The sequence below is a fragment of the Sinocyclocheilus grahami genome, unplaced genomic scaffold (genome assembly GCF_001515645.1).
Source record: "Sinocyclocheilus grahami isolate Dianchi unplaced genomic scaffold, SAMN03320097.WGS_v1.1 scaffold366.1, whole genome shotgun sequence".
NCBI lineage: Eukaryota > Metazoa > Chordata > Actinopteri > Cypriniformes > Cyprinidae > Sinocyclocheilus > Sinocyclocheilus grahami.
The window spans coordinates 730,950-749,438 of record NW_015505545.1 but is presented as its reverse complement, the minus strand read 5'-3'; the positions used below and the strand labels follow the sequence as shown (position 1 = coordinate 749,438).

Below are 18,489 nucleotides of genomic sequence, written 5' to 3'. Positions count from 1 at the left end.
ACAAAAATAACATTAACGTATATATTCACGTAAAATAGCAAATAATTATACAGATAATTAAAACAGACCCATAATATATTTCAGCTTTTTAATAAAAATGATCAGTGAACAAGTATATTGTATATGTAAAATGTGCATACATGTATATACTCACACACAGACACATTTTTGTAATATTAAGTCTGGCACAAAACTATAAAAAGTATAAATAGTCATTTGAGTAATTAACTCTCCAGATTACCAACAACTTGTTCATCATTCACAAAACTAGCATCTGAAGTAAAACAAAAACAAAATCACCCTGATATAAAAATACTGTACATGCCCCCCTATGTTCATATTTTCACAGAATTTACAATCAATCTGTTAGAAACAATGTTGGTGTGAATCTGCCAGTTAGTGCTTCACAATGGAAAGTTTTTTTTCCTGCATCGTTTGACTAATCAAATATTTCACTTTGTGCTCAATAAAGGGCTATAAAACTTGCCCACCAATGGTAATTCAATAATCAGGCCCTGAAGCTACAATTCTTCAGGTATAACAGTGTATGCTGGATTTGTTTGATAACACCTTCATATTTAGTGGATTTATACTTCATATGTTACAGAGAGACCTTCCGACCCTTTGTCACCATACTTAAAATATGTCTTTGGCAGGTGTTAGTGCAAGACATGGGGTGTATGCGCAAGACTAGTCTCCAACTAGAAGAACTGCATTTGTGTTTTAATGCACAGTCAACAGTTCATATGGATGGAGAAAAGTCTGACCCTTTATGACTGCAGGGCTCAGTCCTGTTCCTCATCAGTGGCAGACTGCTGCTCAGCAGCCTCGTCCTCTGAGCTGGCCTGACACGCTGATGTATGGAACAGACGCATCAGGTCCCGAAACCTCTTTGAAACCTGCAGAGACATTGTTGTTAAAAAAGGCAAAGAAAGGAAAGCTGTAAAGAAAAAAGACCTGTAACTTTATAATTGTGGTACCTCGCTGGCTGTTTTGTTGCCGAGCTGCACTGACACAGCCTGAAAGGTGCTCTGATTGGCTCCTTGCTGCTGACAGGCAGTAAGGATCACTCGATCGGCCTCCCTATGAACCAGATGATAAAAGAGGGCCATGTAAAACACAAGCACCATCAGATGATGCTCAAAAACCCATCCCGATCTGTGGCTGTGCTCACCTGGTCCAGAGAATGACCCTCTCTCCACTGGGAGTGAGGGAGATGTTTTTGGCACACACAGGTGTGTCTAAGGCTGGGCTCAGTGTGCTCTGCTGAGTGGCATCTCTCTCTCCTGATTCAGATGAATCTTCTTCATCCCTACTGTGCTTCTGTGTGGTCGTATGATGCCTCTCCTCTTCGGTTTTCTTGTTGTCATCGTCTTTGTTCTGTATTTTCTGCTCTTCTGGGATGGGGGAAGAAGGTCTCTCTCCTCCCTCCCATACGGGCCCATCACCATCTGCAGATCAGGTGAAGATTTTTTTTAATCTTTGTTGTTTCCAGTAAACAGTCAGTACACTGTAGATATGACACTGATCAGTCCTACATTTTAAAACAAATATATATTATACTACATGTAATACATAAAACAATATACTATATATTAATTTAAATATTAGCAAATAAAAATTATTTGCTCAACGTAAACTACCATTCAAAAGTTTTGGGGATGACAGAAAATGTTGTTGTTTTTTTACAGTAAAAACAATATTGTGAAATATTACCATTTTAAATAACTTTTTTATTTTAAATATATTTTAAAATGTAAATAAATTTCTTTAATGGTAAAGCTGAATTTTCAGCAGCTATTATTTCAGTCTTCAGTGTCACTCTAATAACTGATTTGGTGCTCTAGAAACATTTCTTATTATCATCAATGTTGAAAACAGTTGTGCTGCTTATTTTTGTGGAAACCTTGATACATTTTTTCAGGATTCTTTAATGAACAGAAAGTGCTAAAATTACTATTTTACTGATGTCCTTGCTACGTTTCTGGACCTTGATCGTGTTAGAACCCTTGCTGTTTATGGGAGGGTCAGAGAGCTCGGATTTTATCAAAAATATCTTAATTTGTGTTCCGAAGATGAATGAAGGTCTTACGGGTTTGGAACGACATGAGGGTGAGTGATTAATGACAGAATTTTCATTTTTGGGTGAACTATCCCTTTAATGCATCTTTGCTGAATAAAAGCATTAATTTCTTTGAAAAAAAATAGCTGACCCCAAACTTTTCACCAGTAAATTCTTTTCAAGTAAATTGTTCTTAAAAAAATCAAGAACAAAAACAATATATTAAAAAAGTCAAAAATAACTTGAGGAACTCTGTAAGAATGCCTGTAGATGCAGCTTGTAAACATTAAAAATCTAACTAAAAGTAACAAAAATTTAGAGAAATTAAAGAAATTAGGCTTTACCATGATGTGGACTGTTTGCTCCACTGCCAGTCTCCTCTTTAACCTCTTTCTCTGCCTCTCCATCCTCCCCTTGTCCTCTTTCCTCTTCATTTTCTTCCCCTCCCCTGTCAGACGGAAACGCAGAATCGCGATTCTTCAGTACCTTAGAGCCATTAGTGGCCTGATGACCAAAAAAAAAAACCCCATATAAGGAAACATGGCCTCCATCAAAACATATTTCAAGACAAATTATGCCAACCCACAAAACAAACATGGCGAGCACCTTGTTGCTATGACAACGCAAGCATCCCTTTCTCTTATGCCTGCGATGTTTGGCATCATGGCTGGAGTCACGACAAGGACATGAGCAATCTTTCTCAGGCCAATCACAGTCCTGAAGAAAAGAATGAGATTAACAACTAAACAACTGTGAATTCACTGGGATGAGTCAAATTAAGATACCTTGTAGTTCCCATGCGTGAGCATTTCTTTCCTCCTCCTGCTCCTGCTACTGATCTGTCGAATCTTGTGGGACTCGTCATCCTCCTCTAGATCAGGCAGAGTTACTTCCTCAAATCCTCCCCATACACCAACTCTAGAGCTCACACTCATCCCTGCCTCTCCATCTGTCCCAGTGCCCACTACCTCCGGCCAAACTGCCTCCTCAAACTGGCCAGGACGTGCTGGGGTTGGACGCATCTCTTCAAAAAACATCCAAAATTCTCCCTGTAGGTGCGTGTGGCCCTTAAGAAGGGTGGCCATCTGTGCTTTGAGCTGAGTTACAAAAGCAGAAATAATGGGATTTAGGAAAACAAAAACAATAAACAGTCAAATTAATAGTATCAAGTAATGCTATTTCATGCACATTTTGATGTAATGTTTGGGGTTGATATGATTTTTAATGTTACTCATGCTCACCAAGGCTGCATTTATTTAGTCAAAAAATACAGTGAAAAGTAAAAACAGTAAAATTGCAAAATATTACAATTTAAAACAACCGTTTTCTATTTGAACTAGGGCTGTCAATCGATTAAATTATTTAATGGTGATTAATTGCATGATTGTCATGAGTTAACGCGTGATTAATCGCAACTTAATCGCACCTTTTTATCTGTTCTAAATGTACCTTAAATGAATACTTTTCACGTTTTTAATACTCTAATCAACAAGGGCATGGACAAATAAGGATGCTTTATGCAAATGTATGTTTATTATTAGTGAAACCATAGTCAACAGAGCATGAAGGCTAGACATGTTTCATAGGTCATAGATGTTTTTCAATGAACATGTCTATTAGACATATGAAAAAAAAAAAAAGAACATAGAAATACCAGGTCCCCATTACTTCTCTTTCTTTGCACTGAGCAATACTTACACAAGCCTGTTTTACATTATTTGCAGGACAGGGCAGCTCACTTCTTCTGAACATGCAAAATGTACATTTATTATTACATTTGTTTGCCTCTCTGTGCCCACATACTGTATTTTATTGCAGCTAAATTCTCAATTAAACAATTTTCATTGACATATTTTACTGTTTCAGTTGTCAGACAATGGAATGAATATGAAATAGTGACTGAAACGCGACCCATTAAGACTACATAACCACCTCCTCATCCTAAAATGTTAATCTGCACAAAAATCCTGATAATCGAGCAGTCATCTGATGAAATCAAATAGGCTACACATAAGATAAAGACAATAGCTGTGCTGTGATTTCGGCTATACTTGGATGTAAAATTAGAGAAGCAACATAATATATATTTTAACTGAAAGCGCTACTCCTCTGCCACTCGCTTGAACAGAGCAGACGCAGAGAAAGAGGTGTGTGCACAGCGGGAAAGAGAGACCTCACGCTCGCGCAGCAGTACCAGCAAGTCTCAGAAACGAAATAAAGTTTGGGCAAACCCTAAAGATTTGACGCTAGGCGCTTTAAAAAAAAAAAAAAAAGGCCCTAAATCTAGCGACAAAGTCGATAAGTTGGCAACACTGTCAGCATCTCCATTTCTCCAACTAACTAATGGGTTAGGCTACGGGTCAAACAGACAATGTGCGTATCTCTATAGGACAGTACAGAAAATCTTTCATTTTATTCAAGAATACATCTATACATACCTCTTCAATCCCAGCAGGACTGAGAGGACTTCCACTCTGCAGTGCTCTCACTATCTTCTGGTAATGAGACGGATTCTCCCCAAAACTGATCTCCAACTGACGCAGGAATCGACGACTCCTCTCAAAGGCTTGCTGCTCTTCAAACTGTGGATGGGAGAATGAATATATAGAAACAGTTGTTTTCTTTTTTAGTGATTACATTACTTAAATCACTTATTTGAACAATTCACTTTTCCGTCTATAAAATGATTGTATTTACCAGTCCACACTCCAGAGCTTGCTCAGGCAAAAGAAAAGCAGCAAAGTCTTTGAGGAGCTCAGGCCAGTCTTTGAGCAGAAGCTTCAGCTGGGAGAACAACTCTAAAACACTGCGACTCTCCCCCACCTGGTCAAACTCATAAAGCAGCCCTAAAAACTCCTCCACCTTACCAGGAATGTCTTGCAAGGCCTCACGCACCTACAACAGCAAAAGAAATGGAAGGAATATGAGAGAGGCACAATTAGTGAAACACTTTTCACTAATTAGAGAAACAAGTAGTGTTTCTCTAATCGATATAAAGGTGAAACTAGTGAGTCAAATATCCAAGTGGTCTGACCCGGTTGAGATAAGCCTGGGCAAAAGCCATATCTTTGCTCTCTCTCATTGGATCGTTGTCCAAGATGTGGTCATCGTATAACAGAAGTAGCTTTGAGGCATCTTTACTTCCTCGTTCTTGACGTCGACCACGCTTCAGACTACGTGGGGGTGGGCGACCACGGCCTGTAAGAGTAAATAAACTGAATCAACTGAACAATTTATACTGAAAAATTAACCAACCAGGGCTCAATTCAACTGACATCCCTGAAAACAACATAATCAGGTGTTAAAAGTTGGGCTGACCTCTTCCACGCCCCCCTCCTCTCCCGCTGATCTGTGGAAGGTCGTCGCTGGGCAACGCTTCTCCCTCAGGAAGCTTTGCACCTTCTCCCTCCCCTGCTTCCATCTCATCACCCTTCATCGCACCATCATCCTCATCTTCTGAGTTCTCCTCCTGCGAATTCTGGGATGCAAGGGAGTTTGGGGAGGTGGGGGATGTTGGGGATGTGGGCGAATTGTCCTCCTCAGAGTCTCCCTCTCTGCACAACCTCCTCTCTGATGCCAACCAGGTCAACTTCTCCATTGTCTCCTACCGAGGGAACACAGAGGAAACAAATTATAAATTTAAATTTAATATAAATTTAATAAAACTCTAGAAAGAAATGGAATACAATGACTCAAGCTTTTAAGCATAATACTTATTTAGGAATGCATGATATATCAGTACCAAATCGGTTATAGATCAATTTATTGGTATCTGTTATATATTATGTATTTAATTGTGCATGCTCATTTAATATATTTTTTTAGATATTAGTCATCCAATGCTCACTTCATCTTTGAAAACACTAAAAATTTTATAATGTTTTTAAATGCAATCTCGCAAATCTCAAAATGAATATGTATTTTCATCCTGCACATTCTAATGTTGTGATGCCTAAATTCACTTGTAGCATTTAAAATGACTGATTTTAGTAATTTAGTTTTAATTTATTTACACAAACCTGAAGCTCTGGAACAGACAACACAGATTCCTCTGATGCTGATGACATCATTTCCTCTTCATCTTCATCCTGTGTGAGATCATCAAAATCCTCCTCTTCTTCATCCCTCTCTCCATCTCCATCCTTCTCTTCCCTTCCTTTGTCACCACTTCCATCCCCATCTGTTTTCCTGCCACCTTCTCCATCACCGTTCTTCTCGCCTTCATCTTCATCACGTTCTCCGTTTCCCTCACTTTCCCTCTCCTCGCCCCGTCCCTCCTCGTTCCCACTGGACTGTTGCTCCTTTCCATCTCCAGTGCTGTGTTTGCGCATTCCTAGTGTTTCCTGTCTGCCAGAGGTGGATTGGATAGGAGGACACTCTACAGTATCCGTCTCCACCCTCGCGGAAGCTTCAGCATCACTGTCCGTGCTGGTCAAACTGGAGTCAGGGCTGCAGGAGGACTCCGAGAGTGCCAGGAGAGGACTACCAAACAAAGCCCCTGCCATTTCCTCTTCCCATCTGTCACCAACCATTTCCTCAACTTCTTCCTTTCTTTCCCCAGCATCTTCTCCTCTAATTGGCAATGATGTGGCTGGTGTTATGGTTTTTAAAGTCACCTCAGTCCTACCTTTGTCATTTAGGACTATGGAGCTAGTAGGAATGTCAGAACAGTTAGTTTGCTGGGATACACTTCCTGGTGCGCCTTTAGCAGGAAGTGGAGCAGGTTGGTTCAGAACGATGGAGTCTTGGGGTAGAAGAACAAACTGTGGAACACCTGCAGATGAAACAGTTTGAACCAGAACAAACTGAGAACTGTCTGCTGCTGGTGATGCTGTCAGAGGAGAGAAGACAATCCTTTGACCATTTTCCACACTATGCTGTATGGGAGTGACGTCCTTCATGGTTTGCAAAGAGTCACATTTGGATCTCTGTGTCGTCTTTCCAATGTAGGGATTTGAGGCGTTTTCCAAGGCATGTGTTCCAGGAACTACCTGTATGACAACATCCTGAGAGGGAGATGTGACCAGTCTGTGTGTGGCAGCATTTTCATGGGCTTTGATAACAATGACGTTATCTGATGGAAAATTCTGTGTGACATTCAAGGATATTGGCTGATCCATAATGACAGCAGGGTTGCTTACATTTCCCATATTCCCAGAGGACAGGGGCAAGAGCTGGGGCAGCCGGAGGGCAGGTCTCAAAGGAGCAAGTTTTCTAGGCATGGTCCGTTTATTGTGTTTACTGGACATCTGCTGCATGCCACACATCTTGACTGTCCCAGTACTAAGTAAAGGGATGTCACTTGGGGGTCTCTGGACTGCAGTAGGGGGCAAGTTGGCAGGAGGGTATGCTGGATTACCAACCCCCAATTTTGGAGTAACATACTGGAAGTTAACAGGACAAGAGGTGCTCAGTGGGACAGTCCCATGGGCAGGGGTCAAAGGGGGCTGAACCAATGGAAACACTCCATTAATAGGAGTGCTAGGCGCTTGGGTTAATAATATTACACCATGTGCTGGGAGTGGTGTGGAGACGTTGGTCAATACATTTCCTGAACTTGTAGGACATGGAGGTGCTTTAGCCAGTGGTGCGAGTGTAGGACGGGCGAAACCACGTAGAGGCCGAGATTTGGGCTGTGAAGGGCGAACTGGTCTCTGTGAAGGGTGCAGACTCAGAGTGACACTTTTAGGAAGGAAATGTGGGTAGCGTGTTCCTTTCGGGAAGACAAGGGTAGGAGATTTGGTGGTGGAGGTCACCTTTAAACTGCCCTGACAAACTGTCCTATGGATGTATGGCAAGCTTTTCTGTAAAGAAATTTGAAACCATCAGGAGTGTACTTAAAACCAGACAGATAAAAATGTTTTATAATGGTTTTAGTGAAAGAGTCTAGGGCAGTGATTCTTAACCACAGTCAGATGGGCCCAATAAGTCTTAATAATTTGAATTTTGTTATTTTAACAATGTTAACGCTAAAAAAGAACATTAAAAAATTTACAATTGTTCAGCTTATTTTTATTACAACAGAAGTACCAGCGGTACATATCAGTTAAATAAGACAGCCTTCAAATATTGTCTTTGAAGGTCCACCTAGGGGGCCTTGTAGGTTGAGGACCACTGGTCTAGGAAGTTGTGATACCTTCAGCCAGTTAGGCATGACGTCTTGCTCTCTCTCCACAGGAGGGCGCTCCTCTCCAGGCACCACAGGTCTGCACATCACTGGCAAAGGAGTAACCACACGATTCTGGCAGTAAAACTAAGAAAAACAATATTACATTGTCATAACTTTTAACCTCCATTCTTCATGATTAAGTATTATTATTTTAATTTGTGGTTTCAGAAGGTGTTGAAATCATAGATCATTTACAGAAACTGGGGAAACCATGGAGCAAATGCCCACCACCAATCAGGGCTCAATTCATATACTAGCGTATATGAAGATAGGTAGATGAAAAGATAGATCACCTTGATGATGTTGTGCAGGGCTCTGGGGGCCACCATGTCCTTCACACGCACACGCAGCTGCTCCTGACTCTTAGGCCGGATCAGATAGCGGCTCATCAGGTGATATGGGAACTCGGTCTGATTGAAGTGCTTTAACCCCAAGACTAAGAGACTGCAGAGAGGTGAGAGCAGGGGACGAGAGAGAGGCAGAGGGTAAACTGGGTGAAGGTAAGTGTTTGCTAGATGGTGTCAGTTGTCCAAACTCCACAAAGTGCTTGTTTTGAAACAAGCCCATATTAACATTTCTTCCTTCACTGACATATTCCAGTATTATTGGTGTGACATTTGCAAGCAAAAGGTGAATTCTAACTTCTCAGACAAAGTACTAATTCCCAGACATCAGAAAACTCTCTATAATTTTTTTCCACCTTCGATACAGAAATACGTTTTCGCTATTGTAGAAAAGCCATGGGAAATGTGCCTAGTTCAGAGAATGTCCCCCCCCCCCCAATTTTTCCACATTAATGGGGACTTTTTTTGTACATGTTTTAAAAAAAAAACAGAAATATATGAGACACTAGATGATATACTACATATAAATAATGCAAATATTTATACAGTATATTAAAACATTAAAAATGTACTTCTGTAATTGAGTCAAAGCCATTTGTACCCGTCTTCTCCTTTGGTGTAATAATGTTTGCTGCGTGGGGGATGCAGGACCGGATCCAGCCTACAATGTGGTAGAAGCTCTGGGTACAGAAACACAGAGCGTGTGGCGAACAACCATGCAAGACCAGCAGGGAGCAATGGGTACGAACGAGCTACAGAAACAAAGAAAACATACTGCCATCATATATACACATCTACACATGTGTGACTGATTTGATTAATTGGGTCATATGAAATAGATAGGAGATGCCTAACCTGAGTTTGGGCGAATGGGTTTGGGAGGAAGATACAGAGGAGAGGGACATTGCTTTAACTCCTCCAACAAGTTGAGGGAGGACTGCAAGTTACACACCCTAAACATGCTTCTAAAACCCAGATTAACCGTTGACCTCTCCTCCTCTGCCCGCTCCGCAAATGACAGCAACTCACCCTGTCGACACAGAACAGGAAACAATTAAATGTAAAATTACAACTTGTCAAGCAAACTCTCAACAACTTTTGAGAAAATAGTCCAATTTAATTTTGATATAATAAAATGTTATTATATAATATATAAAAATAAACAAATATAAAAATGTATTTACATTTTTTTAAATGCATATAATATCACTGATAATATAATAAAATTTAAAAAATGTGACATTTTGAACATGGCATAAAGCTTTTTTGTTTTCCTTCTAAAGTCCTGTGTCAAAGGTGTTAAAACTGCTTTATAATATCACATTGTATGCAAATGTTTTTATGTAAATCATAATATCTTGGAAATTACAATCTCTTAAAGGTAATAAAGGGGAAAAGGATATTTTAATTATCACAGAGAAGAAATAAAATGCATTTGTACTTGTTATAGTTGTACTGCTTTTTGACTTTCAGTAAAGATGATAAAAAACAAGAATTTTTCAAGCAGCAACAACATTTTCTTTCCGCTGGTCGCTTTTAAACCATGTTTAGTATTCTTTTCTTGTTCCTTAAAGTTTCTAAAAACAAGACACTGGTGTTTAATACCCAATTTTCTTACCAGGAAATGTTTGGTGGTTTGAGCTTCACTCTGTAGTGCCTCCTCTGGGTTGCACAGCATATTGACCTGTGTCAGTAACTGGACATGCTGCAGAGGAGGGGGGGGAAAAAAAAGTTGCTGACAAAATGAAATCATAGCAAGATCACACAAGAGCATGAATCACACCTATCAAACAAAAAGCAACATTCTTTGGGCAAAAGACTAAATCCTTGTGACCAAGGTAAATTATGCATGTTCATTGTGCATGGTGGTGTTTAAAACTCTCTTACTTGCTGAATTTGCTGCTGCAGTTGTATTCTCTGATGAGACATGACCACCAGAGGACAGCTGGGCTGCACAAGAACAATGCCAGACCCAGATGCATGCTGGGTGGTCCGAATCTGGTTCTCCCGTCGCTGCTGCAAAGCGTCCAGCTGCCCTCTGACTGTCCGCCTGCATGCTGTCAACATGTGAGCCAGCGGCTCCTCAAACCTGATGACAAATAGAAACACAGTGAATGGGATGTTTTTAACAATGGGATGTTATAATTACTGCAAAGAAAATCTGTTGAACTGGCATTCTGATGAAACATAAAATTTCCATTATTTTGAAATAGTATTCTTAACAAGGGATGCATAATATATCAGTAACTTATCGCTTACTGGGCAATATATAAGATTTTCTAATTTACTTTATCAGCTGTAATTGGATATTGGCTATTGAATTGTACATGCTCTTTTCTCAATTTTTCCATTCAGCCTACCTTTGTAGTACCAGAACTAAAGTATTAATAACAAATATATAAAAATAAATAATAAATCACTATCCATTTTAATTCCATATTGTGAAGCATTTCCAGGAGAAAAATGAAGTGGGAGTTGATTTTATCAAGAGTAAGAATTACAGAATTATGAAAAGTGGGCATTCCATAGAAAAATGGAGCCAAGCCTAAATGAGAGTAATTTGACAGCTGCATATATACTAATTGCATAATAGTAGAATTATCAGCAGACATCATAATTATGACTCATTGATTTGTATATTTTCCTCTACATATATGCTGACATTAATTAAAAATCAAATCATTGTTTCGTCAATCATCAAATATGACAAGCAAATTAAACAGGCCAAGTCTCTTACACTCTCTGTACTCTAGTGAATGACCATTACAGGGACACTGTGCACACACTCCCTCTCAGTGTGGAAAAGACAGCACAGACATCAATGTACCTCGTTAACATTTAAAATAACCCATCAACCACATCTCTGTCTGTACCCAGAACACAGTGACGCACATGGATCACACACACACACACTACAAGCTGTAATGACCCCTCTTCTTAGGGTAAATAATAAGCTGCAACAGTGTGTGACATGTCCATCTCATGACAGTTTTGTGCTGATTGACACTGTACTATTTCCGTAACAACGTTAATTATATACATACTCAAAGAACCCAGAGATGACAAGCCTGATGTGACGAGTTTTAAATAAGGGCTCAGACAGGTACTGTTGATGATCATAACATCAGAAAAAGGGGCATACAGTTTAAGGGATGCCCTTTCAGTCGGTGTCAGAGGTTTGTTTGTGTGTGTGTGTGTGTGTGCCTACATGCAGTTAGCCGTTATGTTTTCCAGTAAAGGAGCTCTATTTAAAGCCTCTGTGCCTGGATTCTGCACGTAGCACAGGCATATGGTGAAATCTTTTCAGCACGTCCACAGTGACGTACACACCTGCACCTGTACACTACTCAGCAGTGGGGGGAGGGTGTGTGTGTGTGTTCAGTCTATATTGAGTGTGTACATGTAGCTCTGCAGTGTCCATTCCATGTCCTGGGTCTATAGTGAAACAACTGGACACATTAGAGCATTTCTCTGCCTCCCTACCCAAACAGATACAGCACTCCTTTGCTGCTCTGTCCCAAAGGGAGGACTCATCTTCAGAGTGTATTAATATTTCTTCTTGCTTTGTATCTTGTATATGGTAAAATACTTTTTTTTTTTTTTCAGAAAGCAAATGCAAAAACAGGAGGAAAGAAATACAGGCTGAACATAATATAAGGAAAGATATATATATATATATATATATACACACACACACATATAGCGAATAATATAATCATATTAACAATATATTAATAATACTAAGAAATATAACATTTAATTGTCAATTATATTTCAAACTAAATAGTAAATGTAAAATGTTATACACTTACAAATTAGTAGTTTAAAGTTATATGAAATTGAAAAACAATATAAAATTAATTATAAAAATAAAATGTAAATAAAACATATATTTAAATATATAAATAAAAAATTTGGAAGCGTAAATAAGGACAGAATGTCCATAGAAATGGCCAAAATCCTTATTATTGAGTCCTAAACTAGGGGTGTGTGTGTGTTACCTAATGGCTTGAGGGACATTGAATTGTGGTGCGTCATTGGCCTCCTCGTCACGTTCCTCATCTTCTTCATGACCCTCCTCATCTTGTTCATTGGCAGCCAACTCATCATGGAACTATAAAACAGGAGGGAAAATGAGTGAGAAGTGACTGGACTTAGTTTGTTCCTGTTAGTGTTAAGTCCACTTACGGTCTCAAACAGCTCTTCCATGAGCTCATTGACTTCCTTCTCTGCAAAAGAGATGAAATCATTACTAAAAGCAAGTACTTTAAACTGAGTGTTTTATCCAATCTACAACCTGTAGAAAAACTCACTTGTGATACGAACAGCACGATCATTTCGATAATCCTCCAAATCTGGCTCATCTAAATCATCCAGGAAGTTATATTCAGGGTCATCATCTTCATCAGCCTCTTCTGAAATACAGAAGAGGGAATTGTAAGAAGAACTGTACCTTTCATGTGTGAGAACACACACGTAGAGCAGTGATGCTGAGAGGAAACTGGGGAAAAGGTCAGGGGAAGAAAAACATGAGTGGAAAAAACAGCGGTAGTACTTAACCACTGTCACACACACACTCACATTAAACTAGTCTCACACTCAGAGGAAGACATTAAGACATTTAAGAAAAGTGCTTTGACAGCATCTGTCTGAGTGCAACAGGCTTGATGATAGTGATTTGTTTAAAGGACACGATCGCACTTGGAGGTTAACTGGTTCAGCCCAGGCCAGTAAACAAGAATGAGAAGTGTCAAAAACAGCCACAATTAAAATTATATACACTACCATTCAAATGTTAGGGGAAAGTAGTATTTTATGATCACAAAGGTTGCATTTATGTGATCAAAAATACAGTAAAAATAGTAATATGTTAAATATTATTACAATTTAAAACAACTGTTTTCCATTTTAAAGAGCTATTTATTCCTACGATCACAAAGCTGAATTTTTTTCAAGAAGCCATTACTCCAGTCTTTAGTTTCACATGATCCTTCAGAAATCATCTTAATATGCTGATTTGGTGCTCAAGGACCATTTCTTATTATTATCAATGTTGAAAACAGTTGAACAGGTTGAAAACTGAGATAAATTTTTTCAGGATTCTTTGATGAATAGAATGTTCAAAGGAATAGCAATTATTTAAAGTTTTTGTAACAATCTTTAGTAACAACGCAAATTTTTTTACTTTCACTTTTAATGCATCCTTGCTAAATATTTATTATTTGTCATTTTGGGTAATGTTTAAAATAGTTTTAGGAGTAGAGTTTCTTCTTGCAACTTTAAGAACTTGTGTAAGAACCTTATAATTAATTTATTTAATTATATTAAATTAATTTATTATACTGTATATATATATAAATTTCATATTAACAAAAATTAAAAAATAAAATTAAAAAGGAAATACAATACTTTGTGAAAATCTTGTGCAGTAGACACTACACCTGCTGACCTTCATTGTCCAGGTTAGAGGTCATGAGTCCCTGCAGCCACTGTGTCCATTCACGGTCCTCTGGTGTGGAGACGTTATCATACATATCTGGCGTGATGTCCGGCGCACAGAGCTCTGCCTCCAGCTGATCCAGAGGGACGTCCCTCAGCGGACGTTTTGACCGAGTACGACAAGCTACCAGACTGTCATCTGGCTCCCCTCCACCACCATTGCTCAAAGTCTTTGGCAGACAGACAGACTGATTTTAGAGAGAAAACCATATATACTAGGCAGAGAGATTTTTTTGTGAGTATGTGATTCTGTACCTGGTAAGGCTCCATGCAGAGAGGACCGAGTTCAAGTTCTTTATCCACAGCATGTAGTTTCTCAATGAAGGGGTCAGGTGCCCTAAGGGACCGTGAGGGGCCACTGGATTGAGGAGGTGGGGCAGGGGGACCCATAGGCACTGCTTCAACTCTCAAGTGCCTGGAGAGCTTGGGCTTCTGTGACAGGGATGGAGGAGGAAGAAAGAGAGACAAAAGAGACTTAAACCTTGTACATTGTGTAAAAATAATTAAATATAAGTGTGTACGTGATTGTGATACTGTGTAAAGTACCAGTCTGGGGCTGTTGCTGGCATCATCACATTGGGGAGGTGTATGAGAGGACGAATGTCTGCTGCCACGTGGCGAGGAGGCCGTGCTCTCCACATCACTCTCCAAAAAAGTCTGAGAGAAAATTCAAACATGTTCTTTAATAAATCAGTCAAAAAGGCTGTTACTGCAGAACTGGTAATCTTGTAAAGATGTACTTTTGTGACTTTTTAAAATTAAATATATTTTAAAATGTAATTTATTCCTGTGATTTTCAGCAGCCATTACTCCAGTCTTCAGTGACACATGATCCTTCAGCAATTATTGTACAATGCTGATTTGGAGATCAAGAAATATGTCTTATTATTATCAATGTTGAAAACATTTGTGCTGCTTAATATTTTTGTGAAAACAGCTGTGCATTTTGTTCAGGATTCTTTTTTTCCAGCATTTTTAAAAAAAAATTTTTTTAATTAAGTATATTATATATGTTATGCACCTCCTCAGCTGTTTCATCTTCTTCGTCTTCATCAGGACAATACTCTTCATCAGAGGAGTCCTCCTCTTCTTGCAGGGGAATGTCCACAAACTGGGGTGGCTAAGGAGAGAGTCCCATTTACCAATTAGCAGTGAACATCAATCAAAAAACAAAACACAAACTGTCTCAGGTGATACATCACAACCACCTGATACCTTAATCTCACTTGGCTTCTTTATTGGAGAGATGTTCCAATTGCCCATCCCCTGGGGGAAAAAAAATATAAGAACTTAAAATCCTCAAAACCTGCTCATAAGGAGAAAAAAATAACATACTCACCACCCCTTTCTCGACAACTTCTTTGAGCTTAGAACGGGTCATTTTAGGCTCCTACATTAAGCAGAATATAAATATAAATCAAATTAAAATTACAATTTTCAAACAGACTTCCACTATAAGAGTTAAATAAAGGAGGAACTTACAAACATGGGCATATCTTGTGTGTCTCTTATAGCAGCTTTCATCATGGCCACAACATGCTCATTGGTTACCACCTCCTGAGGTCAAACATAAAAAAACGATGTGTTAAAATGTTTGTAATTTATTTTCAAACTACATTTGATGGTAGCATTTTTCTTAAAGGCACACAGATTGATTAATTACTACAAGAGCATTTGTTTGATGTCTCAAGAACACACGCATTAAATTTAAACGGACTTCCATCTCATTGAAATCAGACTCACGTGGATGATGTTACGAACGTTGACAGAGGAGAGCTTAAGCTTTTTTGATTTGAGTGTTAAATCTCTATCCAGCTTCCTCAGCTCTTCCTCACTCTCATCCTCTTCCTCAAGCTCTTCTAAAGTCTTCTCCATATCTCCATTCTTCTCAGGGATCTCTCCTTCCAGAGTCATTGCACTCTTCTTTACATTCACTCCATTCTGTTTCTTTAGCCACTCCTCCCCTTCACACCTGTCCTCATCTAAAGGTTTACAAGCAATGAGACTTCAATCAGACTTTAGAAAACCCCTAAATACAATGGTGATGTTTATCTTAGTTAGAAAGTAACATAACTAAGTGTGGTTAATGGCAAAGCTAAATGGTCTGACTCACCCACAGTGATGACCAGACCCAGTTCTGCATCTTCCTCTGACTGCAGTGGGGATGAAATTGGAGAGGAGGACTGGACACTGTCGTCCTCACCATGGCCTACACACACACACACACACACACACACACACACACACACAGAGGAAATAACCAAATATCAAGCTCTGGTCTAAACTTCACTCAAGTTGAATCTACAAATCTACACTAGGCCTACACACACACACACACACACACACACACACACACACACACACACACACACACACACACACACACACACACAGAGGAAATAACCAAATATCAAGCTCTGGTCTAAACTTCACTCAAGTAATACTGTTGAATCTACACTACCTGCATTGAAGTTCTGCTCATGGCAATTGGATGGATGAAAATTTCTGTCTGGAGACAGCGTCTGGATTGAGATCCAGCTCTTGTTCTTAGTGGGGGTAGAGACCTTTCTTCTCCAGGAACTAGGAGGCAGTTTGACAGAGAAAGAAGACCTGCAGATAGATTCTCTCTTAGATGCTTTGGCAGGATTTGGCTGTGGTTCTGAAGAAGAAGACTTGCGTTTCCACCCCATGTTCGATCTGTCTCTGAGCCTGAAAATACAGGTAACGTTAAAGAAAAATTAGTGATATAAACTAATGTCTTGCAACTAATCTTCAAAAGTTTCCCAAAAGTGTGTATTCAAGAAATTATAAAATAAATAAAACAATTAATTAACAGTCAGATAAACAAAACTAATAGTACAACATTCTTTATGGTTATGTCTAAAAACCCAGCGAGCCACACAAGTTACCTAGACAGCTATCTAGTATGGAACAGAGCCAATTCATAAACAAGTGTTTATATTCAGTAAAAAAAAAAATAATAATAAAAAATAAAAACTGGTATATCAGAACAATGTACACAGTAAAATATGTGTTTTTATTTCTAATTCACGGTTAACCCGATGGAGAGAGATGGAGAACACAATCTGTATGTTTGTTTCTTCAGATGTTAGCTTATTGGCTAACTGAAGTTAGCATTGCGCCCCTAAATAATACATAAACAGTTTGCATTTGTGACACGGAAGGATGTTATTTGCTGTGTTCACATTTCATAGTGTAAAAAATCCTCTTACCCACGAACAAGTTTTTGTAGCCATCGGAGGCTTTCTAATACACATTAGCCCGCCGCTTCATAACAAACGACGGGTGTTGCTGTAATTTCCTTCCCTCACAAACACAGACAACGACAGACCATTCCCACTTTCCTACCACCTCAGATCCAACACGTCCACTCCCCGTGTCCCCCAACGACAATATTTCAATAATATAACGTTACTTTAGTAGTTTTAATCATCTAAATAGAGTTTTGCGAGAAAAAGCGATGAAAATATGGCGCTTTGACGGGTTTTTTTTCAAGGAAATGACCCTCAAAATCACAATAATGAACTTTTATATTTGTATTACCTGTACATCTGATTTGTTTCCTTATATTTTATTTTAGGCACATTAATTAGCCTAGATAGCCTATTATTACGACTCTATTCGACCCTGCTGTCAGCCTGCGAGTCTATTTTATTATTTTTTTTACTTTACAGCCAGGGGGTTAAGAAAAGAAAAGAAAAAAAAAGAAAAGAAAATAATTAGATAGATTCTAGATTAGATACAGATTAGATTAACTAGTAGGCCTATATTATAAGATAACGACTCATTTTAATTTGTTATCATAAAGGGAGGAGTCTATTGTCGGCACTCTATATGTCTCTTCAGTTGTCACCATAGACTGCCACTTGAGTTTCTCGCTCTTGTCCAGAAGTGAAGCAGTGCAAGATTTCCTCTAGACTTTCATAAACTGTGAAAAATCTGAAAATAAATGGACTGTAAAGAAAATGCCCTCAACTACCATCATTAATTGGCTCAACGGAGAAAAACAAAACAAAAAAACTTTACCAACATTTAACTTGAAAGTTATATGCCAGCTGTAAACAATGGGCAGAAATCTATCAGCTCGTGATTTTGCCTCTGCTAAGCGAGAAAAACCTCGCCAATCAAGCGTTTGGCAGATTCAACCGGCAGCAACGAGACACTTGCCTCTTTGGAACATGGTGGTGACACCTGACACTGTTCCCGAGTTCATCATCCCCTCACTGTGCCCGGCGAGACTCGAGGGATGCGGAAGAGAGAAGGCTGGAGTCGGGAGTGGACGGCGGAACACTATTCCCCGGTCCACATCACCGGTAGTCCGAGCAATCACGCGCTGCTGCCCGTTCTCAGAGGAGCACGACTTGAGCTTCATGGATGATCTTCAGACTCATATT

At 39.2% G+C, this 18,489-nt stretch overlaps 1 protein-coding gene across 1 annotated transcript; it reads right to left on the bottom strand.

The window, feature by feature from the left end:
* Nucleotides 1-771: 771 nt before the first annotated feature.
* On the bottom strand, nt 772-17,421 carry LOC107549236 (GON-4-like protein). The gene is made up of 31 exons (XM_016230242.1): nt 17,308-17,421; nt 16,536-16,783; nt 16,188-16,283; nt 15,818-16,056; nt 15,557-15,631; nt 15,414-15,464; nt 15,290-15,340; nt 15,096-15,194; nt 14,621-14,731; nt 14,330-14,506; nt 14,025-14,244; nt 12,889-12,990; nt 12,764-12,804; nt 12,577-12,689; nt 10,463-10,664; nt 10,194-10,280; nt 9,431-9,605; nt 9,177-9,327; nt 8,525-8,675; nt 8,199-8,315; nt 6,082-7,866; nt 5,381-5,666; nt 5,097-5,260; nt 4,760-4,957; nt 4,501-4,644; nt 2,848-3,159; nt 2,669-2,779; nt 2,407-2,566; nt 1,175-1,451; nt 981-1,083; nt 772-899 (listed from the first exon to the last, which is right to left on the bottom strand). Exons 2-31 carry the CDS (start codon nt 16,762-16,764, stop codon nt 786-788), a joined length of 6,141 nt encoding a protein of 2,046 aa, XP_016085728.1. The 5' UTR covers nt 16,765-16,783; nt 17,308-17,421; the 3' UTR covers nt 772-785.
* Nucleotides 17,422-18,489: the final 1,068 nt, after the last annotated feature.

What these genes read in the sequence shown, in the direction of transcription:
- LOC107549236 (XM_016230242.1), bottom strand. Translation starts at nt 16,764, where the DNA reads ATGGGGTGGAAACGCAAGTCTTCTTCTTCAGAACCACAGCCAAATCCT. An exon ending in TCGTGCTGTTCGTATCACAA is followed by an intron (nt 12,805 to 12,888) that starts GTGAGTTTTTCT and finishes TCTCTTTTGCAG; the next exon opens with AGAAGGAAGTCAATGAGCTC. An exon ending in CCCTGCACAACATCATCAAG is followed by an intron (nt 8,316 to 8,524) that starts GTGATCTATCTT and finishes TGTTTTTCTTAG; the next exon opens with TTTTACTGCCAGAATCGTGT.